This window comes from Hemibagrus wyckioides, linkage group LG11 (genome assembly GCF_019097595.1).
Source record: "Hemibagrus wyckioides isolate EC202008001 linkage group LG11, SWU_Hwy_1.0, whole genome shotgun sequence".
Classification (NCBI taxonomy): Eukaryota; Metazoa; Chordata; class Actinopteri; order Siluriformes; family Bagridae; genus Hemibagrus; species Hemibagrus wyckioides.
In genome coordinates, this window is record NC_080720.1 from 12273995 (window position 1) to 12291065 (window position 17071).

A 17071-nucleotide genomic window follows, 5' to 3' on the forward strand; every position below is an offset into this window, starting at 1 on the left:
ATGTATCTTTACATTCTGAGATCCACAGCTTCAAACAAGACTTGATCTTTAGACCTTCTGGAAGAATACAGAGTAATCACTAAACAGAAATGGTATCCAGTGTGACCCTAACATTATGGAAACAGCACCAGGATTAATGATCACAGAGAGTAAGATAAAGACATGGTACAAGGTATTCTTCAGCTCTTTTTTTTTTTTATTCATAGTTTCCGGAGGTTATAAAGCATATTTAACACGAGCATTTGAATTTGTATTGTATTTGTTTCTGTTCAAGGCTTTTACTTCCTCAGGATTATTCTGTCCTTGCCACAGTGCCTGATTACAAAACATATAGCATACTTTTGAAACCTATAATATAGAGTGCATTTAAAAAAAAATACTATAAAAGGTACTATTCTAAATATCTGGCATAAAATGGAACAAAAACAAACACACCTCTACTTTTTCTTTCTTTTCTTTTCCCTTTCACACTCATAGATGTATTACCATGCCAAATGTTCTGCATGACAGATATTTCTGGAATTCTAAGAAGCATCAGTCATGTGTTCAGTTGAGTTACTGTAATATACTCTCTAAGGGAGGTACGTGTTCATTCATTCATTCAGTTTTCTACACTGATTTGTCTTGATAAATTCCTGAGAGCTATGATAAGGTTGTTGTTCTTTAGCAGTCAGGCAAAGGACAATAATAAACGCCACCAAAGTAGCTTGTTGCTGATATTGATATTATTACATCTTGCCCCAATTCTCCTCTGAATCACCCACAGGCAACATAAGACTACACTGACAGGTGGATGTACACAAAGCTTTCAGTGAGTATGTTATTGAGGCCTCAAAAAAAGATCTGGTTTAATTCATGCACAAATTCTGTGCACAGTTGTGTTTAACATGACTACCTAGAAAATTCAAGGTCACTAAAGTGTGATTAAATGTGAAAAGTATTTTTTTCTATGATACTTTCATTTGTGGTCTCCTCTAAAGCACACATTATGATTTTATTCCCTTGATTTCTATCTTAGGACCAAGTTAAAGTAGATCATGTACACTATTTACTACATTAAACACACAAAATAGATGAATAGGTTGGTTTTCATGGCCAAGGTTACGTATAATCATGTATAGGTGTATACCTGTGTCTTTGGTGTTAAATGATCTTTGGATTTCCCCCATGACGATAACTGGGCTTTTATACTGGATTGTGTTACATTAGATTTAGTTTTGAAACCTGAAAGCAAATGAAAAGATTTTCTTCCAGAATAAAAATTAGTTTCTGTATTTATTTCAAGTTTGAAAGGCTTGATTTTAAAAAAGAAAGTCATTTATTTTATACAAGGCTGTTTCCATACAAGCATATTTTCCTGTAAGGGGGTGTTACCTACTCTTTTTTTTTCTTGCCTCAGCTCTTCTTGCTTTGTAGGTGTGTATGTATTTGTGCATGTATGGAGAAGAGCTGAACTCTGCCAGCTGGTGATTTGAGCATATGACAAGCATAGAAGAAGTGGATTAATGCTGATTTATGATCAAGAAGTAAGGAAGTAAGTGCGGTAAGTGTTTTAGATAATCCTTTTTATATTATTTATAAAGAAACTGTAAGTAAAGAGAGGTGAGGGGGAAAAAAGGAAAGCTAAATGGTGTTAAGGCTGTGCTTCCCGACCTATTGGAATGATATTAAAAGACTAGCTCAAAAGGGGCTCTAGTGATACTCTGTGGTCAAGGTATAGAGTTAGAGATTGGAAGATTCTTTTAAATAATAGTGACTATCATATGAACAATGTTTGGAACCCTGTATGTGGTTTCTTTTCCCTATTACTAAGAAATGAAAGAGTTTCTATAGTGTTGTTTGACTTGTTTGGTATCACCTTTCCTCATCTAACTTACCCATTTGCAGAGTGTGCCTTCTCTTCTAAATTTCATGATGTACAATTGATCCCATCTATGAAAGTCCATTTACAGAAGAGTCTTTCTGCCACGTAAAAACATTCTCGACAGATTTTCTAATTATTATCAGGCACAACTTTTCTTGTTAGCAGAACTTTCTTCAAATGTGAAATGGATTTTCCATCCACTGGGTCTTGCTAACCACAAATAACAAGATTTGATTTGATAAATCTTCAAGCTGCTGGGTTTGTAAATAGACTCGAATGCTCCCTTTTATGTCAGTAGCAACATCTTTTGTATCTTTGTATGTATGTTAAATAAAAATGGATGCTGTGGACAGAAAATGACACTGATGAAGAGCCAAAAGTATTTACCACAAATTATGAAGAGAAACACATTGTTCAGCCAGACTGATGTGTGTTGACACTCAATTTCTTAAAAAAAAACTGTAAAAAATGAACAAAATATAACACTGCATCACCCTCCCCAACCTTTTTATAAGATCCAAACTCTCCATCTCAGAGCACCCAATAGAAAATGAATGAATGAAAGTAACATGACAGTAATGAAACTACTACATTACATGAAATTGAAACTAAACAGACGAAAGAAAAAGAAGACCAGTTTTTCCAGCATATCCTACAAAAATTCCCAGCAGTGATGGCTTGTCCATAGAGGCTGGTGAAGCAGAGCCTAGCCATATATATTTCATCTACTCAACAAAGGTTAATCTTCAAAAAGTCCCCTTTCATAACACCATATATTTGAACTCTGTTAACCTACTAATGAACTCTTTTAAGTGATCAATGCACTGCTATTAATAAGATATAAGCCAGTGTCCCATTGATTTGGTCACCTATCATTGTGTACATGTAGATGCTGCACAGTAATTTGAATCAGTATGCTCAGCACCAAGTTTAGCTTGGATGATTCGCACATAGTGATCAAAAACAGGAACCACAACAATTATGCCAGAGGCACATTACTATGCCAGAGGCACATTGTGGTTGGAATCGCTCTGCCCCATGAGTGATGGATAAAAATCCATTTGTGTGGAAATTTATCATCATGAACACTTCAATCTTTTTAGCGTATAGTTTCAGTCCTTTTGCTGATTAGGAAGGATGTAATTGGTCTAAACTGTTGTCTAGCTAGCTACAAAACTAGCTAGGTTGTTAATGTGTCTTCCGAATGCCATTATCAATATCCAGAAACCATCATAACTGCAACAATTTGTCAGAATTAACACATAACATCTGTCTTCATTAAAGCTGTAGTTGAAAAAATGGCCATCTAAAGGCCATCTGTCAGGTGTGTTCTGTTTAATCAGCGAAGGAAATTTGATTTTTTCTTCTTCTGTTCTGTTCTGTTTCTATTCACCTGTGTTGGCAATGCTTGCATTCTGACCAGGCTACAGCTTTCTGTACTTTCATGCGAAATTTGTGAACTGCATATTAGAGAGTCACTTTGAAGCAATTTCCTAGATAGTAGACTTGAGCATAAGGCTAGTATGATCTCTACTTAATATCGTTTGAGGCTATGTTGTTTATTGTTATTTTAATATCATCCGGCCCCAACAAAAATCTATTGTCACAAAGTGATCAAAACCAAGGAAAATGCCACTCTGTCTTCAAATAATACATTCATCTGTCTTTTGATTTAAATTCTGACTTCTCTCCTGCTCTCTAACATCTGTTCTTACATCTATGTTTATGTATAGTTTGACTGAATCATTTGGTTTCTGTTCTGTTTGAAACCCTACATTCCACAATCCATGAGTATAGTCAGGCGTATAGTTTCCTTGTGGGTGCGGGACGGTAACCCAACAACAACATGATTGTTCACACTGGACATTGTGTCATGCCGTCTCCTCTTGACAGATAACCCAGTGCAATTTTTTTTTATTACTCTGTTGTCAGGTATCTAAACATTCCGAGATGAGGTAAAGCTTCAGCAGGAATTGACACGAAAGTGTGAACATCTTCAAAACGTGATATGTGATTCGCCATTACACTCCCACTCTTATTACTTAGTTTTCCACCCCTTTTCCACTTGTACTGATCCCAAGTTTTCACTTGTGCAGAAAAGAGCTGACTATATGTTTCACATGCAAAAAATATTGTTGGATATTCCCTCACCTGCACTCCAGTGGCATGTTAAAATCTCACAATAAATGCTGTGTATCAGTTTCAGTGCATATTCATTTGGACTGTAATAATGACCTGTGTAAATTGTTGTAATGAAACAATCATTTGATCATAAATACTTGTGGACAACAGACAGACAGACAGACAGACAGACAGATAGATAGATAGATAGATAGATAGATAGATAGATAGATAGATAGATAGATAGATAGATAGATAGATAGATAGATAGATAGAAAGGTACCACTGGAAAGGTACAATCAAGGGTGCATCTTTTGTATTATTATGTATCTTAGACATTACATAGGAAATGTGTAATACATGTAATTTTGAAGGTATCACTTAAGTGACAAGGAACGCTACAGTTTGGCACCTTTATTTCTAAGGGTGCAGTAACACAATTGCCCTTGCATGTACCTACTTTCCTCTTCAAGTCAACCGGAGCATTCCTCAGTGTTTGGGGTTTTCCCAAGGGGATTTTAGGAACAGCCATGGGCTCAGCAAAAAATTGCTTCTTTCACTGTAAGAGGAATGTCTCGGTTTCAGTTCTTGTGGTAATGTTGACAATAAAAAGCATGCAGGGACATGAGCTTGAAAGGATTCCCTATGTTGAGGGGTGAGAAAATGCAAACGCAGCTGTATTCGCTTCTTGACCTAGCCAGCAATTCCGGTGTGTGGGCTGGGCAGGGTAGAATGAAGGACTGAGAAACGGAGTGTTTTCAGCATGCAGATCTGAAAGTGAATCAATTGTGGATGTTATTCTATAAAAGTGTTATAGATGATTATTAAACATTTATTATTGGTTCATTACATATATAAGGTTTACAACAATAAACACGTTATTGTATTGGTATTTGATTTATTCCATTTGACATTGTTAAATTAAAAGCAGTGAATTTTATTATTATACATATAGTTGAATGAAATATAATTAGTGGCTTCAGTACAACACAAAAGATAATAGAGTAGACGATACAGGATTTTCTGTACATATAAAGTCTACTGGCTATAGACTGTACTCTAATTTTACACAGTAACAGTAAGATACGAGTATAATGTACAAATAACAATGTACAATTCAAGTTCAACTAAAACCACATCAGCAATAGATGTGTAAGACCACATAATTAATTTATTATTTCACTTATTTTTAATTTATTTATTAATTAATTTGACAAACAGGGGTGGAAAAAATAGAGAGAAACTGTACTTAAGTGAAAGATTAAGAAATTCTTAATCAGTTAAAAGTTGAAATATAAAGCCAAAATCTACTTTAGAAAGTGTCTATGTTTAAATATACTCAAGTATTAAAGAGTAATTGTTTTTACTGAATGATTAGTTGATTGATTAAATGGTTAATTAATATTATTCAGTATAATTAATCTGCCAACTCTGAATCTATGAATCTAGTATTTGGCTTGATGGTTAGCTACCCTTCAAAAATCATTTTGAATGCTAAAATGCATTAGCAATGAAATACTAGCTAGCAAATTTATCTAACATAGTAACTTATTTCAGCATTCTTTTGGATTTGTGATGCCGATTTTTATGTGAAAGGAAAAGACATGTTCTCATGCATGAATCATTGAAAAATCTTGAGAAAATCCAAGCTTTATTTGTCTGTTTTGCGGCACATGTCTTTAATAGTGTATTGTCTTTTAAAATTTAAAGCATATTTCAATTTAGTGAAAACAGAACTGGAAACAGAAAACAGAAAACAGATTGGCATTTTAGCTGCACAAAAATAATACTTTAAAGGTCAAAATAAAAATGCAACTTAAAAGTTAAAAGTATGTTTTTACCCTTGGAAATTTACTTGGAGATTTACTCGTGAGAGTACGAGCAGTTTAGCTTCAATAATACTTGAGTAGTGTTTTCCAAAAGAATACTTAGGTACAGTAATGAAGTAGAATTATTCAAGGATTTTCATCTGGTTGCATACATCCAAATGGACTTAACCTTTAAGATGTTAACTTTTTCATATATTTCATATATGTTTCATAGACATGATCAGATATTTCATGCTAAAATTGTGTAAATGACTTTAATTCCACAGGGCTGTGAGGATCACAAGAAGAGCTATATGGGTACAAATGATAGGCTTAAAACCAAACCCCCCTTACCCCCTAAACCACAGATAAATTGTGGAACACAACTGGTTTCCCCTCTAAGCCGCACAAACTCAACAGCTGATGCACGATACAGGCCAATCCCTAAACCTCGCCTACAGAAACCTGGTAACTCCCTGAACCAAGCTGACAATGCTGATCAAGCCTCCTTGCGTAGCACAGAAACTGCTGCCTCAGGTATGTCATATTTTTGTTTGTCTGTCATCTAAAGATGTTGATTTTATCCTGTTTAATTTCATATGTATAATCTCTTCTCACAGATGGATCCAGTGAAAGCCACTCTGTTCCCCCAGCCTGCCCACTCTCGTGTCCTTGTGTGTGTCATAATGCCAGCCAGAATAGACCAAATAAACCCCAAGAGGACGAGGACAATTATATAATTGCCTCAGAGAATAACGTTGATAAAGATCCCAAACGAGTCCCTCCAGATATACCTGTACCTGCAAGACCTCTTCCCAAAGAGCCATGGAAGACGATCATAAGGAATGGTGAGGTTTCATACACACATCAGTGTTAATCATTATAGGTCTGAATAATTAGCTGTACAATATATTCACAGGAAAGTGTATTTTGTTCTCTCAGGTTTTAATACAGATTTCTGCACAACTTTTAAAGCTGCAGAACAGGGCATTTTCAGGATCTCTTTAGGGGAAAAACAGTAAAAGGGAAAACAGGGAGACCATTAATAACTCATTAAAAGAACATCACTTGTGAACATGTTTCCTGAATGATGTGCTACATGATACAATTGAGGAATTAAAACGTTACTCTGTGCCATGTATCAAGGTCTAGCTGACCTTGATTTCAGCTTTACTATTGTGGAAAATGGTCAGTCACAAGGACCGCTCACCTGCTCAACCTTTAACAAGTGAACAAAAATGTAGCATGATCTTGAAGAAATAAAAATATGACAAAATGTTAATACTGTAAATCAAGTCTCTCTACTGAGTCTCTCCTTGTCTCTCTCTATCTTTGGCTTGCTCAGTGGTGGTTAAGCCACTGATGTCTGAGCCTGATAACTGATAAGACTGACCCTATAAAAAATCTCTACCATCAGGAAATGAAACTGGACCAAGTGATGATTCACTGAAGACCCCTTTCAAAAAGCCAGTTCCTACTGCAAGGAAGAGGGGTAAAGAAAATATGGTCGCTCAGGAGAAGTCTAAATATCAGCACCAGGAGCCATATAAGACTATAATAAATGAGCTATGCCAGAAATTTCTATCTGAAACCGAAGAGAAACCAAAGAATGAGTTTGGAAAAGCTATGCTCTCTAAAGAGGTGATGAGCTCTCAAACCAATTCACACTTAAGTCAGTTTCAGGAGTCAAATGATATAGATAAAACAAAGCAAAAGAATTTTTCCGTAAAACGTCCAACAACAGTTTCCAAGTGTTCTCGCAGTCAGTCCTTCGAGACCTCAGCAAAATGGCCTGAACAATCAAGTGCTGCTTCAAGCCTTCAGAGGATGTCAAGTCAAAAAGTCAATGAGCATAGTTGTTCCTGGAAAATGCTGCAGGAGAAATACTGGCAAGAGCGCTGTGTTGTGAAAGAGAATGGAATCCTAAATACAATCACAGAGGAGGTGCTTCTCCTTCAGGAGGTATTACAATCACAGCAAAGAGTCTACAGAATTCTTAGCATAAATAAGACTTTTAATATCATTCTGCAACTCTAATATGATCTCTTTGTGTGTGTGTGTGTGTGTGTATATGTGTGTGTGTGTGTACGTGTGCTATTCTCTCTGTCCACATTTTAGAGTATTTATGAAGTGGCAACATCTGAGCAGTCATATCTTGAACGGCTTACAGTTGTTGTGAATCATTTCATGGAATCTCCAGAACTAAATTCAGCTATAACTCCCCAAGTCAAAAAATTACTCTTTTCCAGCATGCACAAAATGAGAGAGATCAGTCAGAAGTGAGAATATAATATAATAATAACACAATATTCATGTTTGCATATGTGCCAGAAGGATGTTTATAACTATGTATATGATGGGAATTGTTGTAGTTTCCTGTACTCAATGGTTCAGAAATTGGACTCCAGTTTGCTTTGTGATGGCCTCTGTGATGTTGTCCATAATCACGCCAGTAAACCATTCACTGCTTATGTGAACTACATCCGCGACATGCCATACCAGAAGGACACACTCATTAACCTAAGGTAGAAAATAATCTCAATATACACATAATTTGATAAGCTTGACTGCTCAATGTACTCTGGAGTTATAACTGCTCAATAATTAGTGCAGCTGGAGGCTTGATGATAACAACTTAGCTGCTCATTTTAAATGGTGACCTTGTTATTAAAGGTCTGTGCTCTCATATCTCTCATTGACACACACAGAGCTTGTGACTTAACCTCAAGGTGCCACACCCTACTTAAATCGAAGACTTATGAATACTCTGACACCAAAAAATAGCACTAACTACAAGTTAACATATTTTTGGTTACTTCTTGTCAGGAAGAAAAGCCCTCGATTTGTGGAGATTGAAAACAAGCTTCAGGAGGACCCCTGCTGTATGCGGCTGACTCTCGACTCTTTCCTCTCGCTGCCTTTTCAGAGGATATCCCACATCAAGGTCTTAATGGAGGTGAGAGAGGAGAAGAAATGTGCAGAAATAAAATAGGACTCAGTGAACATGATGTTGTATGAAGCTTCTGTCTAAATAAAAACTTTCCTATTGCAGACAATCCTAAAGAGGACAAACTCAAACTCAAATGTTCAGGCTTCTGCAGGAGCAGCCTTAACAAGGATTTCTGAGGTAAATATTGGAGTAGTTTTGTGAGTGAGTATATCCTTTCTGAAGATTCTGGGTAATCTTGATGATGTTCCACTGAACATTTAAGGGGCTTAATAAGGCCATGTGAATGAATCCATATATACTTCCCATTCAATATATCTATTACAAAGTTAAGAGCTATACAAAGTATATTTCTTGAAGAGACATTACCACCCTTACTGAAAATCACATACGTTTCACATGTAATCATATGCTTTTCACACATACTATATAATCACTATGTGAAAAACAAGTCATATACACTGTGTTGTGTCATGAAATGGCGCTTAAGTAAACATGTGAGATCACATGAATACTTCGTCACAAGTGAAAAATTAAACTACGTAAAACCAATTAATTGTAAAACATTAACGTGACAACAAACGAAAAATCTATTCATTTTTCAATGAATGGGCAAATCAAAAAACATTCATTTCATATGCCCACCATTCACTACCGCTCAAAAGTTTGGGATCACTTGCATATTTTAGCTTGATTTCAGCTATGGAGGAAGACTCCATCAGCCAATCCATATTGTGGGAGATGCTCCAGGAAGCATGGGGTGAAATTTCTTCAGATTATCTTGAAAAATTGACAGCTAGAATGTCCAGGCTGTAATTGCTGCAAAGGGTGTTTTTTTTGATGAAGTTTGAAGAAAACATTCATCATTTCCATCAGAATCATTATTTCTAACTCTGACATGTCAGCATGTCCTGTTCTTTTGCTATATTTTCTATTCAGAATAATTTCGTGTGTGTTTCCTTAGAAAACAATAAAATTTTTGAGTGATCCCAAACTTTTGAGCGGTAGTGTAGATGTAGTAAAGACCAGCCGTTTGTACCATTTGTGCCAATTATATGCCAATAAAAACATTTGCTTTGTTTTTTTATGTTTCACCTTGGTGACACCTCAATATGTTTATATATAGCCAGATGAACATTCTGCTCAGATTCCAAATGCCATGAAAATCTTGAACGTTGTGCCTCTCTGAGCCCACTCTACACTTTTCTCAATTGCTTCAGTGCCTCAATTGTCCAGTTTCAGATTATGTCTCAGAAAAAAAACATCAGAACACACTTCTTTCCTGTTAATCAGTCTGTTTTAACAGCCCCCTGTTCCCTTCTCATTTGGAAAATGAATTATATGTAAATTGTTTTAAATGTTATATTACAACTTGAGTTGCATCTCCATGAAATTTGTTTAGTTTGATGACGTATTATTTGTGTCTGTAGGTGCTGGATTCATGCAACAGGGAAGTGGGTAGGGTGAAACAGATTGAGGAGCTTATCAGCATTGACAAGAAAATAGAGTTTGAGTGCAAGGTGACTCTTGAGTTAAAATATTAATTTCTGTTCAAACTTATTATTTGTTTCCTTTTAATTTCCATTAATATGAAGCAAATGAAGGTTTAATTTCTATCCTGTTTTCCCCTTTTCATTTATTTTGTTCTAAATTTCTTTCTTTTTTCTTTCTATCTTTCTGTTTGTCTGTCTGTCTTTCAGGCCTTGCCGCTGGTGTCAGCTTCTCGTTGGTTAATCAGAGAGGGTAAAATCACTCAGCTCGTTCTAGATAAAAATATCTTTGGCCAGAAGAAAAATTGCTCTTTACATTTTATCCTCTTCAATGATTTTCTACTGGTGGCCTCAAAGAAAGGGTGAGAATTAACTATGTAACTAATACATAATGGTAGAAATTCTGTTCATAAGAGGTTAGTTTACAGCATGCTCAGAGTTTTGCTTACTATCTTGTGTTCTTCTGTGCTTTGCTAGTAACAGAACATCTCCTTTATTTGTTTGTCTTTAATATCTAGGTCAGACAGTTATGTGGTGCATGATTATGCCCCGCGTTTCTTCATTGAGGTCACTGAGGGTGCTAAACTGAAGGATGATCTGGAAGGGTATGAAGTGAGCAGAGTATTTCGACTGGTTATGTTGAAGAACCACAGAGGCGTCTCATACCAACTTTTACTGCAGACTTCCACACTGTAAGTAGATTGAGTATAAACCTTCTGAAATATTCTGTATCTATACATTTTCACTTACTGACCACTTTATTAGACACAAGCCTGTGTACACAGCACATTAGAGGCTATAGCTCTTCTTTTTTCCATGCACAGTTTTCCTCAGTTGTTCGTCAGTGTCAGCTTCTGTCGACAGCATTGTTGTTTGCTGGATATTTTTGGTTGACAGGGACATTGCAGTGTTAAAACTGTTCAGCAAATCTGCTGTACCTAATACACTACTACCAGCAAAACACACACAACCATGTCTGCATTAATGTTGTGCTGGAATGGACTACCACCCACATGATATCTGGTCAGCAGTGGTTATTCCACTGATGAACAGGGTAGAGGGGGCTGAAAACAAATGGTTTACAGCAACAAATGGTTTACAGTCAGTATACATATACCTCCAAATGGTAGGTTTAACACCCACTGAGTGTGGAAAATGTTCCACATTAGAGTCTACATTATCATGCAAAAACATCCAACTTCCCAGGACATATTTGTACTACAGATATGATATAAAGGTTTCAATTTGCTAAAACATCACACTGTTTCTGTTCTCAGAGAAGAGAGAGACAGCTGGCTGCAGGTGCTGAGGAATGAGGAAGGAGTGTATGAAGAGTGGGGTGAGTGCCTGTGTTTCGGAAGAAGGTGTCTGTTTGCAGAACACAGACTTGTGAACATATCTTTGAGTGAGACAGATATTTTAGGGTTGTTTTTTTAAGCCTGTGCTTGGACTCCAGGGGTGAAAAAGTGGCCTGAGTACTCGTTGTGAATCTGAAATGTCAATTGGAGTCAATAATTACATTATATATTATAAATTATTGTATGTAATTTTAGTTTAAAAAAAATAAGTATAGACAAAATCTCTAGAATAGTGCCTTTTCATTATCTGCCTTGAACTTCTCATGCCACACAATATAGTTAGTGCTATAGCTATTCGTGTGAAGATGGATAAGCCACCAGATTGCAGTGTCAAACTTAAGGTTAAATAAAATATTTAAAAAACAAAAACTATTATAAAATAAGGTTTCTTCTTTGCCTCCCAAAAAGGTATTAAAAATCTGCTAATATTGAGCTAAATTGACCTGTTTTCTTTGCTACTTCTGATGGTGATTCCAGTAGCTAACATAACTTGCTAGAGAGCAAATTAAATTGTAGAAAATGGTAAATATAGCAAACAAGAGACTGAATTATGATTTCAGGGGGAAAAAAACACTGGAGAGGAAAAACATTGGAGATTCATGCAAAACACTAAATTACAAATAAATAATTTTTACCTGAAGTTCTGTATTACTCAGAAATGACCACTAGAGGGCAGAGTTGCGTTTGTATTGCAAATCCAGCTTTTTTCCTTTTCACTGGCAGCGTTAATGAATTATGTTACTGAAACACTGTATTGTTTGTCTCAGATTGTCCTCAGGTGCGATGTGTTGAGGCGTACAATGGACAACAACCTGGAGAGCTCAGTCTACAGCTGGATGACATAGTCAGCATCATCCAGAAATCTGATGGTAATTAAAAAACAGACTTACCTGTATGTTTAGTGGTATTATAAAATACATTATACATTAAAATACATTTAAGCACTTACTGTAGCGTGCATACTATATATATATGTATGTATGTATGTATGTATGTATGTATAACAGTCACACACTTGGGAGCACAGATTCCTTACATGTGACCAAATATTCTGTAATATTCTAGTAATCTGACTGATAGATCTGGTTTGCAATGTTTAGGGTACATATAAACAGTGCTTTCTGAATCTGCAATAAGATTGATATAATATAGATTGAGAAAATCGGTGCATGTAAACATAGTGACTTGCCTAACCATGTAAGCCATGTCCACTGGTTATTTTTCAAACACAAAATGAATACACAAATACATTATTTGGAACAAACATATGTCCTAAATAGATACAAATAGAGATACAAATAGGAGGAACCTACTAGATTTGTTAGAGTATATCACAGGAAGTTATAAATTGCAGTATAATTTATATCTAATATATATATCTAATTGAGACAAAATATGAACTTTAGGGATGTAGCTGAGGCAGAGGAACTAACAATACTAGAATTCACACATTATGCTTACAGTGCTGCCATTTCTACCTCTGTGGTTTTCTTCTAGTGTTTTTCAGTGTTTAACATATACAGAAATCGATCCAGATGGTGTCATGGCATTTACATCCGAGAACCGCTTAATTCTCAAATACAAATACAAACTTCAACCTCTGGGAAACCCAGTAATGTACTCCACTCCTTCTCATGGCAGGTTTAATGGAGGGTCAGAGGTTTCCTGATGGGGAAAGGGGCTGGTTCCCTGCCAAGTGTGTGATGGAGATCTCTAATGAACAAGTGCAGAGACGCAACCTGCTTCAGCGACACCACGTCCTCCAAACAGCTGCATTCATACAAAAATGCCGCAGCATATATCAGAAACAGTACACCACTACCTGCTTCAACAAAAATTAATTAAAATATTTATTATCTGCATATTTATTCTCATAGATCCAAAGCCAATGTAGCAATGTCTTCAGGAACTAAAACAACACTGGAAACTAACTGCATGCATGTTTTATCTGAGATTGTGTTTATATAGTTGGTCTACTTTCAACTATTCAGTGAAATAATCTGTAGAAAATAATTAAATCTACTCTATCTGAATAATATTCTGTTTTGTTGTCACAGTGATGGAAAGCATAGCTCCTTACTGTGTTACCTTACAGCTCTTTTAACCTTACGTTAAAAGTATTTTACAACTTTTAAATTTATAAAAGTAATTATAAAGGAAATTTGGGTTGTACAGAATTCTTTTAATGGATACTTGAATGCGTTGATTGTATAGGAGGTGCTTCATATAGTTCATGCTGTTTATGATTGTGCACTGAAACCTCAGACTACTCTCAGGAAACAGTTATCTTTTTTTTTAGATTTTATATTTTCAATAAATTAAAATGGAATTTGAAATTTATCTTTTATTCTTATATTGTGTAGTTTATATGATAAAAAAAAAATCCTTATATAAAACCATGGCCTTCAGACTGCCTGCTTATTGACAAACTTCACTGCCAAACAATTCATTCAGAGGTTTATGCACACAATCCTGATGAAATGAAATGAAACAGCCTTTATTTGTCACATATACATTACAGCACAGTGAAATTCTTTCTTCGTATATCCCATCCTTGGAGGTTGGGGTCAGAGCACAGGGTCAGCCATGATACGGTGCCCCTGGAGCAGAGAGGGTTAAGGGCCTTGCTCAAGGGCCCAACAGTGGCAACTTGGCAGTGCTGGGGCTTGAACCTCTGATCTTCTGGTCAATGACCCACAGCCTTAACCACTTGAGCCACCACTGCCCCCTGCCCCGCACCACTGCCCTCTGATCCACCTTGATCAGAGTCAAGGTGGATCTGGAGCATATTCTGAGAACACTGTGTGAGGTGAGCATACACCCTTTACAGGCTACCTGTACATCACTGAGAAACATATATACGTACGATCACACCTAGGGAGAGGAAGCCGAAAAACCTGGAGTTTATCCACAGAGACATCTACATTGGCAAACTGTGGATTCGGGAAGTACTAAAAAGTGTACTAAGTGTTTGGTATCATCAGGGTCTATCTATCTTTGTAGCAAATAAAACAAACAAACAAACAAAAAACTAAAACAGTGATGAAATGAATGCGTACTTCAATTAGGACATGATATTGTCACACCCAGTTGCAGCTAGGGGCAATTTCACTTAGCCAATCCAGTTGGCATGTTTGTTTTTTGGGTTTTTTTTTTTTTGAGGTGGGAGGAAACTGCAGAATCAGGAGGAAGCCAAAGTGGACACTGAGAAAACATAAACAAACACAGAGAACTCAGTAACCCAAGCTCAGACTGACTTGAAAAAACCTGGAGCTCTGTGCTTCAGTGTCATGTTGGCTTCAATGCTGCCAACATGCGGCATTATTTATTTATTTAATTAATTAAGTATTTATGATGATAATGATGATGATGATGATTATTATTATTATTATTATTATTATAAAACCAAACAATATTTTTACTTGTTTTAAATTTCCTTTATATACATAGTCTTTAGGTAATCTTTTTACATGCTGATTAATCCTGGTTGGTCTACCTGGACTGCAAATCCCCCTCATTCAGGCTGTTTTGAACTGCTGGTTATACTGGTCTTCCTTGTAAATTTCCCTTTGGCATGAATAAAGTATCTATCTATCTATCTATCTATCTATCTATCTATCTATCTATCTATCTATCTATCTATCTATCTATCTATCTATCTATCTATCTATCTGTCTGTCTATCTCGTGCGACCTGCTTGCCCCCAGTGTAGTGTGAATTATGTGGGTCATCTGGTAAACAGATGTTTAGGTGTAACTAGGTGAGTGGGATGAAGTTCAAAACACCAACGGAGAGCAGAAAGTATGTGCTGGATTAGAAATTCCCAATGATGGCACTGATTCAAATATCTCTAAACCAACCAACAAATCACCAATGGCTAGAAACTTTAGGAAAACGGTTAACCAATAGGAACGGAATTGTACCCGACGTCCTCCAATCAGGTAACTCGTCGATCCCTCCAATCAGAACGCTTTGGGGATTCTTCCAATCAGATGACGCCTTTGTTTGCTGCTCGCGCTTGTAACTCCACTCCAGTAATTCCCGAAAAAAAAGAGTTGAGGAAAACAAAACGGCGCACGAGTACGAGGTATGAGTTACTTTGTATTGCTTTTAAGCGAACGAATGGACTTCATTTTAATGCGTTGTTTTGTCGGAGATAACTTTGCCACTTGTTTTAGGTCGTCAGTAATACTTTTTTTCCCTCCCCATTCTACGGTGCTTTAAAAACGCGTGTTTTAGTGGGAGGTCGAAGTTTCGTTTTTCTCTCTGCAGCTCAATACCTTCATAATGGTGGACTTTTAAATCACTGGGGAGCCGCGAGTGTGCTTTACACTGAAGGCATCATAGATTTCTGCTAGAATAATTTGCTTCTGAGTCTAGATGAGGTAGCCATTTCTCTCTCTCTCTCTCTCTCTCTCTCTCTCTATCAGATTTGTGCTCTCAGTAGGTTACTTGGTTACTGAGACTTTCCTGATTTGATCTAACTCCACAACACTGTCCCAGTCATATATATATTATATATATTATATATATTATATATATGTGTGTGTGTGTGTGGGGGGGGGGGGGGTTGTTTTAATGCAAACATTTTAATGTTTGCATTAAAATGTCTATTTGTACATCTGGCTTTTGCACCTCCTTTTGTTAACCCGACCATGTACCAGAGTACTACAATCGACCCACTTAACCCATTTAAGTTGCTTGTTTATTTATGGCTTTAATGATAATCAGTTGTGTAAATGATGTTTGTGTGTTTCTGTGCTCTGAAATCCCCATTCTGTTGCTTTGTTGCTGATGGACTGCACTATAATAGTGTGTAATGCAGATGATGATAATGATGATGATATATGATGTGCAGGATTTTGATATCAAAATGTTGTGACGGATAACATTAGTATTAGGATGGATGAAACTTGAAGGGTTTTTTTTTTTTGGTTTGGCTCCCATATTTTGTTGAACTGTTGTAGCAAGTAAGATCCACCATGATGGTTAGTCTGTAAATGTTGTCACTAAACCGAAGGTGCTGTTTCGTCTGGGTTTTTCAAAGTGTGTGTGTGTGTGTGTGTGTGTGTGCACAGGTTTGAAATGGGTAACGGGATTTAAACCTGCGTATTTTGTAGTGATAGTGCTTCTGCTGGCACATGGTTGAGCATTCAAAAGGAAAAACATGTCTTGCTCTTTCAGATAGGGAGGTCATTTTTGGTGAACGTTTAAGAGTGACAGGAAAAGCACGGGCTAATAATACCGTCCGAGTTTGTTTTGGAGGTGGCTCTGTCTCTCACTGGTACGTCACTGTACATGATGGATGAGTTTTCAGCAGAGAGTGAGCTGTGTTTCCAGTAGGTGATGTCAGGCCTTCTTGAACTGAACAGCTGCACTAATACATCAATCAGTAGGCTGCTATTATGGGATCAGGGTGTATGGCAAAGATGGCGGCTTAATGAATGGAAACGTATAAATTCTTCAGGATATGTCATTCATAC

General features: G+C 36.5%; 2 protein-coding genes across 5 annotated transcripts in view; both read left to right on the forward strand.

Annotated features, from left to right (window-relative positions):
• The first annotated feature begins 1428 nt into the window (after positions 1-1428).
• LOC131361322 (ephexin-1) lies at positions 1429-14790 on the forward strand. Its single transcript, XM_058402353.1, has 14 exons — positions 1429-1543; positions 6081-6330; positions 6414-6641; positions 7211-7755; positions 7912-8072; positions 8166-8318; positions 8620-8749; positions 8846-8920; positions 10171-10260; positions 10441-10592; positions 10749-10922; positions 11508-11569; positions 12356-12457; positions 13230-14790. The coding sequence occupies exons 2-14, from the start codon at positions 6108-6110 to the stop codon at positions 13427-13429; spliced, it is 2295 nt and encodes a 764-aa protein (XP_058258336.1). The 5' UTR covers positions 1429-1543; positions 6081-6107; the 3' UTR covers positions 13430-14790.
• Positions 14791-15543: 753 nt separating this feature from the next.
• Positions 15544-17071, forward strand: part of farp2 (FERM, RhoGEF and pleckstrin domain protein 2) — a 47756-nt gene continuing 46228 nt past the window's right edge. For 3 of the 4 annotated variants that reach the window (XM_058403579.1, XM_058403581.1, XM_058403582.1), the window contains exon 1: positions 15544-15675. The gene's annotated coding sequence lies outside the window, so the exon portion shown is untranslated. Of the gene's footprint in view, positions 15676-15720; positions 15974-17071 lie in introns of those variants that run through there. The other variant, XM_058403580.1, reaches the window with a different exon arrangement.